Consider the following 15,946-nt stretch of genomic DNA (forward strand, 5'->3'; position numbering starts at 1 on the left):
GTGCAGTGGTGTTCTTTTAGAGAAATTCTTGCAGGTACAAAGCCAGAAGATATGTTAACTCGTGGTTCCTGGGTTCCTTTGTCTATCCTCGATAGCTACTATAGGCAACTGTCACCAATTTTTCAGATCTTATTTGTGAAGTACCGACACTTTACCCTGAATATGTAATAAGAGTTTCCATTATTATGAAGGATTATAGTTATTTAGATTTGAAGCAAGTTCGATAAACGCAACTCATCATCCGAATTGGAGGGTACTCACTTGTTCTCCCACCTTATGTTTACTTTATATCTTAGCTAATTTTATTATTGCTGTATGGACACGGTTCAATATTTATTTCAAGTTTAATTTTATTTTATTAGTGATCACATTTTTTTTCTTAATTTCATATTGGTAAAGAAATGTGATAACACAGCAAGAGTCTCTTCTCATTGGCATTATAAGTTGAGTTCGTTAGAAATGCTTCAAACTTTAAAAAGAACTGATAATTTCCATCCCCACAGTTTCATACTTAATCGAATTGTGTAGTCCTGATCGAAAAAGTAAACATAGTATTAATGCTCTTCTTCAACTATGTTGACACATTGAATGGGAACCGCTTGAATAAATTAAATGTGGAAGATGGGGCCGATTTATATGTCCGAATGTAAAGCCAAATGACGTCAAAACTCGAATTATGAACTAAGTCCTTTTCTCCGATAGTGAGCACTTCTTTTTTGTACAGAAACAATGTCAAAAACACCAAGGAAAAATAGCTCAAGTCAGTCATTGCAAGACATGTTGACAAACGCAAGTCAACGATCCGAAAAAACAAGCAAGTTCATTCCACCTCGCATGTAAGCAAGGAAAGAAAAGGGGTTGGGGGGCAGAAAGAAAAGGGTCTTGGTAGAGAACTGACCTCGTTTTTTTTTTATACGATGATTAGTCATGATGGCCGTGGAGCACCTATTGCACGAACCGAAACCACGGATATCGAAAAGACACAAGATCCTCGGTATCTACTTGGGGCCGTCAAGAATTTAATGCGAACTCGTCATGGTAGCGTTCTTTCGAGAAACACGATATTAAAAATGGATCATTTTGAAAAAGGTGTGAATACAAAGTTGGATTTTCATCTTCAGGGCGCACCAAATTTTCGCATGGCTGACCTAAATGTATATGGTGTTGCACAACCAACGGTAAGGAGTTCTTTTTTTTTTTGGTTTTCGATGTTCGTGAAAATAAAGTATTAATTGTTTGCATGTTTCGGTCATCAAAGGCAATTGGTTTGTCAACTGTATTGGCATTATTAAACTGCCACCCCGAAAGCCACATTAAGACATCTTGTACTTGGTAACACCAGAAAAATTACGTAATTGTTTATCATGATTTTTTAATATCCTTTATAGGTTTTTAACTCGAGAAGAACCCCTAAGTCAGTTAACATAAACAATAGTAATAAGAATCGAAACAAACTCACATTTTACTATGATTAGTTTATTTAAACGGTTATCCTTACGTGCTAAGAGATTATGCAGACCCTTTACAAAACATGGTTTCATTTTTAGGCATTAATGCCAACAGGTTAGAGAAACTTGAAGAAAGATTAAAAGCCGATATTGTAAAAGAAGCCAAATCCATGGGCGGGCTTTTACTCGTACACCAAGAACTCGGTAAAAAAAGATAATTTTTCATGCAGAATCCCAATCATGTAAACTGACAAACGGGCTTATAGCGGACGGCACGGTTGTACCTTGTTTTATTGCAGCAGACCAAGTGCAAACCCCACGAGAATGTAAATAGATAGCTGTTTTTAGGTCACTTTGTCATTTTTAACATAACCCCATCTTTTTTTTTTTTAATAGTATTTGAAGGGTTTAAAAAGCAAGATTATCGATTAAATTATTTCCGTATACCTATTTCACCCGAGCAGGCACCGGAAGACAGTTATTTTGATGAGTATGTACGAGTATTAAAGACTTTGGAACCAACCGACCCGCTCATTTTCAACTGCGGTATGGGAGCCGTTCGAAGTAAGTTTTTTTTTTTTTTTTTTTTTTTTGGTTGTCATATGATCTCACAATTATGGGGTTTTCAGCCACTGTTGGTATTGTTATTGCTCAAATCATTCGTCGAGCGCAATTTTTGGATCGTAATGCACCTGATCCATTTCCCGTACCTGGATACAATTATAGCACAACGCAAATCAATTTACCTTTGGAGGTATACAAGGGTTTTGAGGAAGTAGATTCGGTGGCCAATGCCAATCATGCATTATTACGACTTGTGTATATCATGGAGCAAGGTTTGAATTCGAAAATGTCGCCCAAGTCGGCCATTGAATGGGCACTTTCACGCGGCAACATGATTGAAAGTTTAAAGGAAGCGATTATGGGAAACTATCAACGCATTGTCGCATTGACCGCTGTTTTGGAAAGTGGACACTTTAGTAAAAAAATGTTGGATCAGGTCATTGACGCCTCGGATGCCGTGATTAATTTACGTGAAGATATTTTGATGAATCGAATCAAACAGACGCAGGAGAGCTCTTCGCGTGTACCCATCCTGAAAGCTTCAGCAGGGTTACAACGTTACTTTTCGTTGGTGTGTTTTGCTTGTTACATTAATGAATCGGATGATGTCAATTTCAATACATCCTTTTCTTCTTGGTTAACCGAACGGACCGAGATTTGGACCATGTTGACAAGCCTGCGAAAGAAATCGCCCAAACTGTATTTGTTTAGGCCGGTAGAAGATTTGCATTTGACGATCCAGACAAATAACTACAGTGCTTCGCATGACCGTAAAGGGTACGGTCCCGGTATGTTTGATATGATGGGTCCTGTGGGTTCCATTGCTTCGGAATTAGAAGATGTCATTTTGAAATCACGTACGGGCGTTGTGCTTACATCTCAAACTATCCTGAAGATTGATTTTTGGAGTACATCGCATCACCAGTTGGATGCCCAGGAAAACAATCAACTTCAGAAACTGCCTACGCCAGGTAGCGATATCACGCAGGAGGACGAAGTATCGCATCGGCTTCAACCGCACCATGTGTTTTTGGTACAAGGAGCACACAATTTTAGAAGAATCAAACATACCCACGTCTATGGCGTAGCTCAGCCCACGATGGATGGATTGCGTACGGTGATCCGAAAATTAATCACGGATAGTAACTCAAAGATTCAATGGATTAATTTACGTGAGGAACCTATTATTTATATCAATGGTATTCCTTATGTTCTTCGTGATCGATATTTTACGTTACGTAATATCAAGGTTTATAAGGGCATTACAGGAGAACGTCTGGAACAGCTGGAAGAAAGATTGAAACAAGATGTCATTCGAGAGGTAACAAATTACGATGGACGTATCTTGTTGCACGGCGAAGATAAAGATGGCAATGTTTTGGCTGCTTGGGAAGAAGTCAATATTCACGACGTGTTGACGGTACGTGAGGTCATGTACTCTGTGGCTGCCGAAGTCACTGATGAGTTTGATAGTGATAGTGATTCAACTAGTGTCTCTAAAAATGTGCTTGATTACCACCGTGTGCCTATTACTGCGGAAAAATCACCAGAATGGTGTGATTTTGACGAAATTCGTTGTCTGATTTCTAGTACGGATCTTTCCAAGACTGCACTCATCATGTAATAAGTAGGTCTATTCTGCTATTGACTCTAGCTAATTTATAGCTTTTTTTTTAGGAATTGTCAGGTTGGTCTTGGTCGGTCTACTTTGGGCACAATCATTGCTACGCTGATCACGCGATGGATCAAGCACGATGGCAGCAAGCCTATGGACCCTTACAAGAAACGGGAATACCTCAATTATCAAATCATCAATAGCTTATTACGTGTAATTCAAAACGGTTTAGAGATAAAGAGAGTGGTAGACCATGTTATTGATAAATGTGGCGCATTTTTAAACTTGCGTGATATGATCGAATCCGAACATGTCAAGGCGGAGAAGGAACAAGATGCCGCACAAAAGGCAGCGTATGTGAAACGAGGCGTGTCTGCTTTACAACGTTATTTTGTTTTACTATGTTTCCAAGCCTATCTGGATAGTACTTCGCCCGACGAGTCAGTGCAATCGACCCGGACATTTGAAGAGTGGATCAAGAAACGACCCGAGATTGGAACTCTGTTACTGGAATTTAACGATCATGACATTGAATTGATCATTCCTGTTGAAAAGTCTATTGGCGATGGTGTGGCGCTTTCAAGTGAAATCATGAGCGTGGTTGCTTCGCGTCATGGACAGGTGCTTGGTCAACAGACGATTCTGAAACACGATGCTTTCCCGGGTTGCCAAAAGATGAGTTTGAAAGAAAAGATCGAAGGTGCTTACAATTTTAGAAGAATCCCGGTACAGCAAGTGAAGGACTCTGTCAATGACAAGACGGTGGTGAGTGGATTGGAAGCAGATCTTCAGAGGAGTGACGAAGAACAGCGAACATTACCAGCGCCTTTTATCTGTGGATGTGCTATGCCTTCGAAAGACGCGATTGAGGCTGTATTAAAATCAATGGATGCAGGTCCCGGTGGACACCGAAAAGTACTGTGGACATGTCTTCGAGAAGAGCCCGTGTTGTATGTGAATAAGCAGCCTTATGTGCTCCGATTATTCCAAGACCCCCTTAAGAACCTGGAGTCTACGGGTATCACGACAGACCGAGTGGAGTCTATGGAGGAGCGCATGAAGTCGGATGCGATCCATGAATGGAAGGAGTATGAAGGAAGACTTTTGCTTCACGATGAAAAGCCCAATGATAAGGGTGAATTCGAAACGGTGGGATTATGGGAGAGTATTCAAGATATAGAAACGCCTAAAGAAGTGTTTCAGTCTATGATTGACCAAGGTTATCAAGTGGATTATCTGCGCATTCCCATAACAGATGAACAGGCGCCTATTTTGGATGTATTTGATCAACTGATTCAAAGAACAAAAGCAGCAGGAAACGGTGTAGATGTCTTGTATAATTGTCAGATGGGACGTGGACGAACAACGACAGGTATGGTGACTGCCTGTCTGATGACGATGATCATGAACAATAGTCATATTATGGATAGAAGAAGCTCATCCATCAGTAATGTGGCACCCATGGTTATTAAGCCAATGAATTCAGATGTAGATTATTTGAAGGAGAGTTATGAAAAGGGAGAATTCAAGATTATATTACAATTAGTCAGTATGTTGACGTTTGGTAAGCTTGCGAAACGGTTGACAGATAAAGCCATCGACATGTGTGATCACATGCAGAACCTTCGTAAAGCTATTTATGATTATAAATTGCGACTGGATGCAATGGAAGACCAAGGCTCGAAACAATATAGGGCGACGAAATTAGCAGCACTAAATTACCTGATTCGATACTTTTATCTAATTGTGTTTGCCAATTATTTATTAGAAGAATTGGTCACTGTACCACCCGAAAGAATTCATCGAGAAAACTCTATTGTTCAAGACGGTACAATGGATAAAGTGCCTACCTTTAAATCATGGGTGAACAGTCGTAGAGAGATTACAAACATATTGAAATTACAACCTATAGAATTAGAGTAGCGTGTTTTTAAAAAAATAAAATAAAAAATAAACACGTCTCGTCCCTTTCACATTATTTTTTTTTTTTTCCATATTTAAAATGTCGAACAATGTCAATTCCGAAGATACATTAAACTCTTCGAATCCTTCGATTTCGAACAAAAGCCGTAGCTCTATCGATCATGGTTTTAAGACGCCTAGTATGGGTTTGTATGGAGAAGCAGGTAAGGTGGTTCAAGCAGCAGCTGAGAGTATCCCTCAACTTATGCTTGTCTGGATGAATGAACGTAATGCACCTGAGTTATTGCCGTACGAAAGAACTTTAGTGGAACCCTTGATTGACGCTATTGAAAAACAGGTACGAAACTGGGAAAAGAGGAACAATGTTTAAACCAGAACTTTTTAAATAAATAAACAAAGTAGGCTGAATATATCATGGACAAAGTGGACGACAAACTTATGATTATGATTTTTCAGACCGAAATCGAAAGAATCAAATACCTAATCAAGAGTTATTTACGCACACGATTATTCAAGGTAGTAAATAATAAGAAAGGGTATGCGTGTAGATATCGACTAACATGGTCTGCGATCTATACACGCTAAAAAAAAAAGATGGAGAAATATTCACTCTACATTTTACGACGACCCGATTTGCAAGAACTGTTATCATCGCAGGAGATTATCTATGTACGAAGATACCAAGAGTTAATAGAGAGCCACAACCACAATTCATTTTTACATCAAATACCATTATCACAACATCGACAGGATGAGAAGAGTGGTGATATGAACATGGTGGTTGAACCCAATTTTGAAGCGGCTGTCTTTTGCAAAGCTCTGATCACAGTAGGCGAAATAGATCTTGTCCGTCGGTAAGGGTTTAGTAAATTGTTTCCACCCATAATCTCACAACATCTATTTTTTTTTTTTTATAAGAACCATGATCCATACTGTTTTATTCGAAAAGGATGACATTATATTTGTACGTTATCGTGACATCCGACAACTTTTGCTAGAAAAGAAAGTTAGACTGATTTAAGATGACATCAGAAAATAGGAAATAAATAAAAAATAAAAGAAACCTAAATAAATCTAACTCGTCTTTTTGTTTTTTTCTCATCGTTATTATTATTGTTACTATGGCAGGTAAATGAGCAAAACCCATCCCAATTGTATATATTAAGTTTTAACATGTACAAGACAATTATCCAATCGGAGAAGACGCTTGGAATAGAAGCAAGGAGGCAAGACAGCATCCAGAGTTAGTGTCCTCTGGCTATGGCACGGTGGATCTTCCATGGTCTACCGATGAACCGCCGGCAGTGGCGGATGAGAAAAAAGAAAAGAAGCAGAGTACAGAAAAACCAGATCAGCGTAACACTGATGTGAAGGAGCATAATTTCTGTGGTCACACAGTCAGACATGGTTATCCAACAAGAAGTGTCAAAAGAGACTTGAATAACATTTAAAAATTTATAAATAAATTTTCCGAACTTGTTTTGAAACGCTTTTATTTCTGTTTTAGTTTTTCTATATCACTAGAAAGGAAGAACGAGATTCGTTTCCAATACGGGATGAACCCGTCGTGCATTTAGAAAATATAAGATGATCAAGACAAGCCAAAAGAGAGAAAGAAACAATAATGGGTAATATATGCTAACTATAAACTGTGCTTGTAAAGTCAAAGAGAGATAAGGTTGTTTGTTTGTTATAGTGTGAAAGAAAACACGCCAAAATGCCACTCTTTTTGCACGTGGAATAGCATAGAGAGAGAAAGAAAGAAAGAGAGAGAGAGAGAGAGAGAGAGACACAAGCAAAGCACGTTTGATAATATATCAAACCACGTTTTTTATTAATAGTGCCTTGACAAAAATAATAATAATCATGTTGCAACAAACAATAAAGAATAAATATGATTGGTGTACAGCCAAAAAGCCGAAAATATTAAGTGTGTGTGTGAGTGTGCTAAACATGTGGTACCTGTCTTTTTTCATTTAAATAAGAGCCTTTTTAAAAAAAATTTCTTTTCTTTTTTCCTCTTTTTTCTTCTTTTTTTCTAAAAACAAAAAATTATGCTTCATATATCAACAACGAATAATAATAAATTTGGCAAGCATATGCTTGCCTCAGCTAAAGACCACGAAAAGAATGTAAAGACGTTTTCTCCAGTTTTATGATGATGGTGTATTAATATCTCCTGTTTGTAGGGCTTGTTTGAGAAGAGAGCTTCTTCATGTTCACCCAAGCAACAACTTCGTAAATCAAAATCATTAACCACTGCATCAACCGGTGCAAAGAATTTAATCGATATGACATTAAAGAGAAGATCTACTGGTTGTATCAATAGAAGATCATCCTCCATTTATTCAACTACTTCTTCTTCTAGTAATAATATTAGCAAGGTAAAAATTCTCTCTCTTTTTTTTTTTTCTTCTACTCCTTAAACGCTAATTTTTTGTGTTATTTTCAGGAAATTTGGCGTCCTCCTGGATTCTATGAAATTCCAAATGTATTTGGTCCTGATTGTTTTCTTAAACCAGACATTAAAAAAAAGACATACAATTTACGTGAATATCCTGCAACTAACCGCATATCCGAAAAACCTTGGTATCCTGTCGGTCCTAGCACTGAGATACCGCAATTACCTCCTTTAATTCGTTCTGCCGAAAACGAATTTGAACGCAGAGTCCGTAAAACTTTATCACCAAAAAAGATCCAAGTTTCTAATTTAGATCCTAGAAACAAATATACTGGATTTAAAGAAGTTGGCACAGGGTAAGAAACAACAACAACAACAATAACAAAAAAAAAAAAAAAAAATTTTTAGTTACTAACGCTTCCCCCCTAGTGTGAATGGCTCCGTTGTACGTGTTACGCACAAGTACAAAAAAAATAATCTACAACATTTGGCTATTAAAAGATGTAGATTAGACCCCGATCGAGAGTATAAAGCAGCTATTGTACGAGAATTACGTATCATGTCTTCTGGCCATTCCAATCTGATTCGCCTTCGTGAAGTCACTCTCTGGCGTGACGATGTATGGATGGCAATGGATTTACAACGCTGTTCTGTTTTTGCTGTTCTTTGTCAACGAGGAATTCCCGAAGAGCATACGATTCATATTGCATGTGAAACCTTGAAAGGCTTAAATTATCTTCACAATAAGGGTTACATCCATCGTGACATCAAGTGTGAAAACTTGCTGCTAGGTTGGAATGGTGAAGTGAAACTAGGTAACTACCATTCTCTTTCCCTTCTCTCTTTTTTTTTTCTCACCCTTTTTTCTTCTATTATCATTAGCTGACTTTGGTTTGGCTACTCGTACGACAAAGCGTAATCGTGACCGTCTGGGTACAAGCAAATGGATGGCACCCGAAGTGATTCGGGAACAATATTATAATGAAAAAATTGACATGTGGTCACTTGGTATTACGGTCATTGAAATGATGGACCGTGTTCCTCCTCATTATCTTGTCAAGGATGAAATGGAATTATTCTCTACAATCTTGTCAGAGCCAAGTCCCACATTCACTTACAGCTACCCTACAATGTATATGCGTGGTTTGGTTGCCTGGTTATTGGATGAACACCCATCCACAAGACCTTCTTCTAAGGATGTACTTTCTGTAAGCTGAATTTGAATTTTATTTTTTTTATTTTATTTTTACTAACATCATCTCATAGGAAATCGAGGCCCATGTTCAAAGCAGATTATTAAAATGTTCTACCTCAGCTGAACTTGCAAGATTTATCAACCATGTTTTACCTCCCTCTTAAAAAAAAAAAAAAAAAGAAAAAAATTTATATATAAGCACCAAGAAAAAAAAAATCAACAAAACACACTCAAAAAAAAAAAAAAAAAAAAAACTCAAAATTACACAAAACCATATACACACACACACAACTTCTTTTTTTTCCCCTCTATACCCACAACATATGCTCCCTCTTTTTGATAAAAAAAAAGAAAAAACTCCTATTCCCACTTTTTTTTTTTCTTTTTTACAACTCCTATTAGTATTTGTTATGATTTCTTTTCTTATGAACCCTCTTTGTCATTTCCCATCATTTTTGTTTCTTTCCCGCTCTTTTTTTTTATTATAGTAATAAATAAAAAAGAAATGCGCCTCCAACATTTTTTTTATTATAATTCTTGTACATAGTTGCCAGGGAATACACCCGTTTGGCCATTAAGTTTGCCAGTCCACCAATCATTGGTATCAGCGGTTTTTTCAATAATTTGGATTTTATCATCCTTTTTAAAACTAAGATCACCTTCCGCTTGAGCAACATAGTCATATAATGCAACAACAAATTGAGGTTGTGTTGGTGCAACATGAAACACCGGAGCGTACGCAGGAGGCGGTGGTGAAGCATACGTCGATGGAGACTGTCCATATTCAATCGCTTGTTGGGCCGTAGGTAATGGTGACGTGGGTGGAGCTCCAATCGCAAGTCTTTCTTGTTGTTTCAGCGCTGCTCTCTCTTGTAGTGTCAATTTTGAACTATTCGCTCCTCCCGAGACAGCTAACCATGCTTTACCTCCCGACTTTAAAAGATCCATATTTTCAAACTCAGAGCGTACATCCCGCTGTCCCCTTCGGTAGTTGAATCCTTCTTCGATACCCATTGTGTTCGTCACAAACGCTTCCATATTTTGATTTAACAGCTCTAAACAACGTGCGTACATTGTACCATATATACGTGACTGCATATTATAAAGGTGCTCGAACACTGGCTGAATAAAACTGGACTTGAGTTGAAAGAACACGGGTAATTCTCTCTTTAACATGTCATTTAAATAATTGTAATCTTGTGTTGCTGTATCTAATTGTTGTTGCAGCTTAAAATAATAAAAAAAAATAAGTATCCGTGCCTTATTTCTGCTTTCCCTTTTTTTTTTTTACCTTGAAAATCTGCTTTTCTTCACTAAAACTTCTTTCGGCCTTTGTTGTGAGTTTCTGTAAAGCAATACGATGTCTATCATAATCAATCAATTTGTGGTTTCGCTTCAGCATGGTTTTGGCGATTTGTTTCTGGATTTCGGATAATTCTAATAAAGGTCGTACAATATCACGATCCACAACATCCTAAAATAAACCTTTTTAGCAAAATCCCCCATCGCCCGCTTTTTGGTGTACAAAAACTTCTCTCCATTCTCTTTACCAATTCCGGTAATACTTCGTCCCGACAATAAGCCATTGCTACTTCAGCATCATTGACGGCTTGAAGTTGTGAAGCAGGTGTTTGTTGGAATCGCTTTTGAATTGTGCCTGCTGCTGCTTCTGCTCCAATACTGGCGTCGTAAATTGTATTGAGATATTGTGACATGGCTGCTTGGTTCGATAACATGGCTTGAAATAGCATAGGTTAGTTATTGACACCTTTTTTTTTTTTTTCTTTATATGAAACCTTACCAGATATATTATCACGAAATATTCTTGCGTCTTGAGCAAAAACATCTACTAGCTTTGAAAAGTCGTGAAATGTCTTTTCTAATTGCATATATTCGGCATCCTTTGTTCCTAATCTTGTAATGTCAGATAACCTTTTGTTTTCTCTCTATTTAGAGCGCACGTTACCTTCATTCTTTTTAGATAATAATTGATATGGTAATCTTGATACGGCTTTTTGTAAACCCTGCAATTGATATCAATATTATGTCAATTGTTTCAACAGATATTTCTTACCTTCCAACTCATTGTTTATGTATATTTTTAGATAAGGAAAGAAGAGAAAGGAAAAGAAAAGAAAAGAATGCAAGGTCTTGAATTTTTTTTTTTTTTTTTTCTGGTTTGCGGGTAAAGAGTCGTGCCGCCAAAAAAGTTTCATATCTGGTTGAAAACCATGTCATTGTCTGTGTAACCATACATGATGTAGCTTTTTCTTGTTCGGTTAGTTTATTCCCCCAAATTGGCTCAGCTTTTTAACAAAAATAGTCTTGACCTTGTTACCATGTATACGTAATTGGTCCCCCTTCTCTTTCTTGGCTTTTTATATACTTGGCAAGTTTAAAAGATGTACGTGTGGATTCGTGTTACACTTCATTTTAAATATTCTTCCGTCATCGGAATTGCGCAATAAAGTTCCCCATTGTTCGATACATTTGTTACGAGGTTCTCTCTTTGGTAAACAAAAAGAGCTTTTTTATTCGCTCCACCGAGACTGAGGTAACCATAGTACACAAATAAACAAACAAATCCTTGAAACACTTTCTTTGTCTAAAATTTTGAGTTTTTTTTACAGACAACTCGAAAAGAAACATTTGGTAGTGACAATAATGCAATCCATAAACGATTTTAATTATTCAAGATAGGATACAGATTTTTACGCGCAATAAGAGTACTGATATTCTTATTTGCCTCATGTATTATTTAGTTTTACTGCGGATTCATTTTTTTTTTTTTTTTTTTTTTTGGCTTGGCAAATGACAATTATCACATTTACATTTGCTTGATTCCATTTACCAAGCTTTTTTCTTATTTTATTTTTTTACATGAGACAATAATAAATTTCTAATCACGATACATTCCTATTGTTCATCTTGCATTACAATTAGCCGTTTTTATAATAAACCAAATAACCCTATTAACTGGCAGTTGATACTTTTAAACATGCATGTGAAAGGGAAAAGGTTAAAAAAAAGCGATAGTGGTAGAAAAAATAATATGACATATCTCACTTTTGCAAGTGATAGCATTCAAACACCCATTTATGACGATATAATGCCGTATTGCATAACATTTAGATTTGATGGCTATTTTAAAAGCCTCTTTATGCTATTGATCATCAGACCTAATAAGGCCATTCATGGCTAGGTCTGATGATTCATTACACTTTTCTTAGGGACAGCCGAATTGCACGTAGACATAGCTTAGGATAAAGTACCTTCTGGATGTCCCTAAGAGATCTAAACTTGGTTTTGGGACAACGCAATTAAATACCAAAAAGGTACTGACAAACAGTAGTTAAAGTGCTAAAATACAAGTCTGTGTAAAATGTATAGATTTAGAGACTGGTTACATTATAGAAAAGACAAACCAAGTAAAATGTATTTGTTACTCATGGTTTCTATAATTTCATGTCATCTATCACGTCCCTTGTTAGTAAGGGCCACAATCTAACCAAGATAAACTCATTATACTTTTTTTTAGCCAACAAGGACGTAGAAAACCAACTGAAAGGACTTTACGATTCCAACTCTTAAACAGTCAAAGGCGACCAGTAAAATTATGAGGTGTATTCAAAAAACTGCTCACTTGTCACGGGAACACCTTCGAGATCCGTGAGTTGAGCCAAGACTAAATCAATCACCTACACTTGTTGGAGGGATTTGTTGTATCGCGGTCCAATTATAGCGTTTCATAATTCCTGCATACATTACCTTTACCTTATCAGGAATATCCGAGTAGCCGAAAATATGTTGAATACTGATATGTACAGCTTTAAGCAACAAGGACGGCCCCTTATTTGTGACAACTAGGCAATCTTGCCAACCACAAACAATGTTGTTTAAACACGCGAATGTATTCTTATTGCAAGTGGATCCGCGAATAGTATTAAAACTGAGTGTTCTAAAACGTTCAACATCATTGCGAGACTTACACAAAAAACAAGGCAAATGTCAGTCGCGACCAAAAAGAATACAAGGTTAGATATACCCTACTCACCCCTCTTGTTATTCGTTCACTCCCTAACAGTCATTGACTATAGATACTTAAGAACTTTATACGTCGGCAAGTTTTGCTTTAAGACATTTGGTCAATTCTGCTCTAAGTATTATTAAAAATGTTATGATAGGCTTTTGTCTACAACATAAAAGTACAGTTTAGTAAAAGCTAATTTTTTCATGCATATTATTTTTACTTTCGTTTTGAGAAGAGTAATCACAAAGTATCCAAGCATATACCTTTTCTCTTAAATCCCATTTATCCAATACGTTGATTTAATATATTACATCGATTCTGTACTTGGAAAGTGTCTTTAAATGTAGATTATTGACAGATTTCATCACCTTATAGTTGGGGGCTGATCTCATTGATGATGTTATCAACATTTGGTTCTGTAACATTCAGGGGTTTCTTTTTTTTTCGAACCCAGTTCAATCATTGACCTGAATAATTGCGATAAAAACCAGCTTCTGGACATCACAGAACTTTCGACCTAAACTAATCACATGGTGAACATCAATTCAGCTCTTCCGAGTTGCACTGCTCCTTTTGATGTCATAGTTTGTGTTTTATACAATGCAACAACCATAAATTCAGTACTTCATGATTTGATCAAGTTCTCTCAAGATGGTGGCACATGTCGCGTTGGGTTTGATTGCGAATGGTACCGTTGTCGATCTCCATTTTCGATTGAAAAAGTCGCTCTGGTTCAAATTGCATACGAAAAAAACGTGTGGTTTTTGAGATTGAACAGGTTCAATGAAACCACTCTCCCAAAGTTATTGAAGGTCTTCCTCGTAACTAATAAAAGTATCGAAATTGTTGGAGATATCAAAGAATTAGAGCGCGATTATAACCTGGACAAGGGTGCAAATGAAAAAGCAAGCGTCGATTTGAATTTTATTTGTTCTGTCATCCTCAAAGAAAGGTTACCAAAAGATAGCAATTCACCAAGACTAAATGATTGGTTCTCCACCAGTCCATCAGAAACTCAAATCAATTATGCCGCATGCGATGCTTATGTAACATTGGAAATATCCAATTTTTTACAACATGTTACTCCAATTGGTACTCAAATTTTTGAAAATCCTAACCCAAATACCTTTGTATCTGTTCATGTGAAAGGAAGCAAACCAGCTTGTGCTTTTGGTTACACGACGGTGCCTACTGATACAATGCATAATATGAAGAACAAAGCGGTAATCAAGATAACAAAAATTGATGTTCCTGGTACCACGATGATTGACTCTTTCGACAACACCAACAACAAATTCCTGAGTGATTTTGGTGACACACCTTTTGAAGTTGTAGTTGATTTAAATCATTACCAGCTTTTTATTGCTAGTGAAGATTGTTTTGAAAATACAACTAGTCATGCAAATCGCCTTGAAGAAACCACTTGGGATACCAGCTTAAACAACTCTGATGCTAAAAACACATTACCTTCAAGAGTACTTAAAGATGTTTTCCATCTCATGGATATGATTCCGATTCAAAAAACGCATGGATTATCCAAAGAATTCTCAAGAAAGTTTAGAGATGTCCTGTTTGTAAATGACCCGGAAGATGAAAGACTTGTGACGGAATACCTGAAAACCAGAAACATATCTTTAGAAAAAATGATGGTGAAAAATTCCGACTGGGTGCTCAAGAGAGTTAGACGATATGTGCCCAATCCATCCGAGCTATACCCTGTCGTGAAAAAACTTTTTGAGGTGTATGGAAATGCCATTTGTTCTGTCTCTGGAAACAAGCTTTTTGACAAAAAGGCTTGGAAGGTGTCAAACATGGTACTTGAAGCCATTCGACTTGGGCATGTCTCGGATCCTCCTGGTGTCTCTTGGTATTATCAAATGAGCAAAGATCAGAATGGTCTTCAAGTGTACAGATGCGTGAGAGGCACGAATTCTGTTGAAGGAGGTGTCCATCAGAATATTATCCGAAAATTCTCGTCTTTCAATGCCAATCCCGCTCTTACCGATTGTGTCTTAGCAGATTACCGTCTCTGTCACAACATAACAGTAAGCCGCTATAAAAATAATTAATAGTACTTATGAGTACCTCATCTAATGTCACCTTAATTTTTAATTTAGGTTGGGTCAAAAAACAGATATGGCGTCATTCACAAGACCCATTTCTCGCCTTAGATCAACCAAGCGATTAATTTTCTCAGGGCTGAAATGAAACAAAATATATTGCCATCCTATGGTGATCCAACTGGAAATACACTCTTTCTTGCCGCATCGTCAGAAACGTTCGGTATTTGTCGTATGCCAGAACAGCTTATTGACACATATCATATGCAGCATAATACTACAAACTATGATAATGGTAACTGCTGGTATTGTGTGCAAGTCTTACTGTGCAAGTAATTTAACATAAAGAACTAACTAAAGGTCATGATTAATAAAACAAAATAGTTCCCAAAAGAACAGCCTAATCTTACCACGAGGGTTTAAATTAAATAGTGATAATAATATACTCGAAGGTATATTTCCAATGGTTTAAAGAAAAGAAATAAAAAAAAAATGAAGTTGCATTGAACAATAAAGTTGGTTGGACAGCTTGGGACAAGATCGTATTAGGATCAGCTGTATGGTGGGGATTTCAGAATAAAGTCTCTACGACTTTGATTCTGCTGGTAGTTTTTTGTGTGGGTGATCCATCTTTTTCCTTTTGTGTTGCGCTTTGTTTGACTTTGTCAAGCATTTTCCTCAAAGTTTGCTTTTCATTGTTTGCGGGAGAA

The 15,946-nt window shown here is 37.0% G+C and overlaps 6 protein-coding genes across 6 annotated transcripts; 4 read left to right on the top strand and 2 right to left on the bottom strand.

The window, feature by feature from the left end:
• Window positions 1–391: 391 nt before the first annotated feature.
• EV154DRAFT_503238 (inositol hexakisphosphate-domain-containing protein) lies at window positions 392–5,605 on the top strand. The gene is made up of 9 exons (XM_051600895.1): window positions 392–836; window positions 926–1,178; window positions 1,259–1,332; window positions 1,389–1,414; window positions 1,476–1,652; window positions 1,715–1,774; window positions 1,845–2,012; window positions 2,078–3,632; window positions 3,690–5,605. The coding sequence occupies exons 1-9, from the start codon at window positions 730–732 to the stop codon at window positions 5,548–5,550; spliced, it is 4,281 nt and encodes a 1,426-aa protein (XP_051459287.1). The 5' UTR covers window positions 392–729; the 3' UTR covers window positions 5,551–5,605.
• Window positions 5,606–6,628, top strand: EV154DRAFT_503244 (uncharacterized protein). The gene is made up of 4 exons (XM_051600896.1): window positions 5,606–5,887; window positions 5,953–6,066; window positions 6,145–6,404; window positions 6,469–6,628. Exons 1-4 carry the CDS (start codon window positions 5,630–5,632, stop codon window positions 6,569–6,571), a joined length of 735 nt encoding a protein of 244 aa, XP_051459288.1. The 5' UTR covers window positions 5,606–5,629; the 3' UTR covers window positions 6,572–6,628.
• Window positions 6,479–7,025, top strand: EV154DRAFT_503245 (uncharacterized protein). The gene is given in 4 exon segments (XM_051600897.1): window positions 6,479–6,544; window positions 6,615–6,669; window positions 6,672–6,678; window positions 6,733–7,025. The coding sequence occupies 2 exon segments, from the start codon at window positions 6,672–6,674 to the stop codon at window positions 6,999–7,001; spliced, it is 276 nt and encodes a 91-aa protein (XP_051459289.1). The 5' UTR covers window positions 6,479–6,544; window positions 6,615–6,669; the 3' UTR covers window positions 7,002–7,025.
• A 441-nt stretch (window positions 7,026–7,466) lies between these two features.
• Window positions 7,467–9,681, top strand: EV154DRAFT_550278 (kinase-like domain-containing protein). Its single transcript, XM_051604918.1, has 6 exons — window positions 7,467–7,682; window positions 7,740–7,934; window positions 8,003–8,307; window positions 8,381–8,766; window positions 8,834–9,159; window positions 9,218–9,681. The coding sequence occupies exons 1-6, from the start codon at window positions 7,605–7,607 to the stop codon at window positions 9,308–9,310; spliced, it is 1,383 nt and encodes a 460-aa protein (XP_051459290.1). The 5' UTR covers window positions 7,467–7,604; the 3' UTR covers window positions 9,311–9,681.
• On the bottom strand, window positions 9,655–11,355 carry EV154DRAFT_167315 (uncharacterized protein). The gene is made up of 6 exons (XM_051594191.1): window positions 11,221–11,355; window positions 11,113–11,170; window positions 10,948–11,060; window positions 10,697–10,884; window positions 10,438–10,620; window positions 9,655–10,373 (listed from the first exon to the last, which is right to left on the bottom strand). Exons 3-6 carry the CDS (start codon window positions 11,033–11,035, stop codon window positions 9,675–9,677), a joined length of 1,158 nt encoding a protein of 385 aa, XP_051459291.1. The 5' UTR covers window positions 11,036–11,060; window positions 11,113–11,170; window positions 11,221–11,355; the 3' UTR covers window positions 9,655–9,674.
• Window positions 11,356–12,760: 1,405 nt separating this feature from the next.
• On the bottom strand, window positions 12,761–13,435 carry EV154DRAFT_479782 (uncharacterized protein; the record flags this gene model as incomplete). The annotated part of the gene is made up of 3 exons (XM_051598287.1): window positions 12,761–12,844; window positions 12,921–13,130; window positions 13,397–13,435. 3 exons carry the CDS (start codon window positions 13,433–13,435, stop codon window positions 12,761–12,763), a joined length of 333 nt encoding a protein of 110 aa, XP_051459292.1.
• Window positions 13,436–15,946: the final 2,511 nt, after the last annotated feature.

The sequence above is a fragment of the Mucor mucedo genome (genome assembly GCF_025094135.1).
Source record: "Mucor mucedo strain NRRL 3635 chromosome Unknown EV154scaffold_29, whole genome shotgun sequence".
Classification (NCBI taxonomy): domain Eukaryota; kingdom Fungi; phylum Mucoromycota; class Mucoromycetes; order Mucorales; family Mucoraceae; genus Mucor; species Mucor mucedo.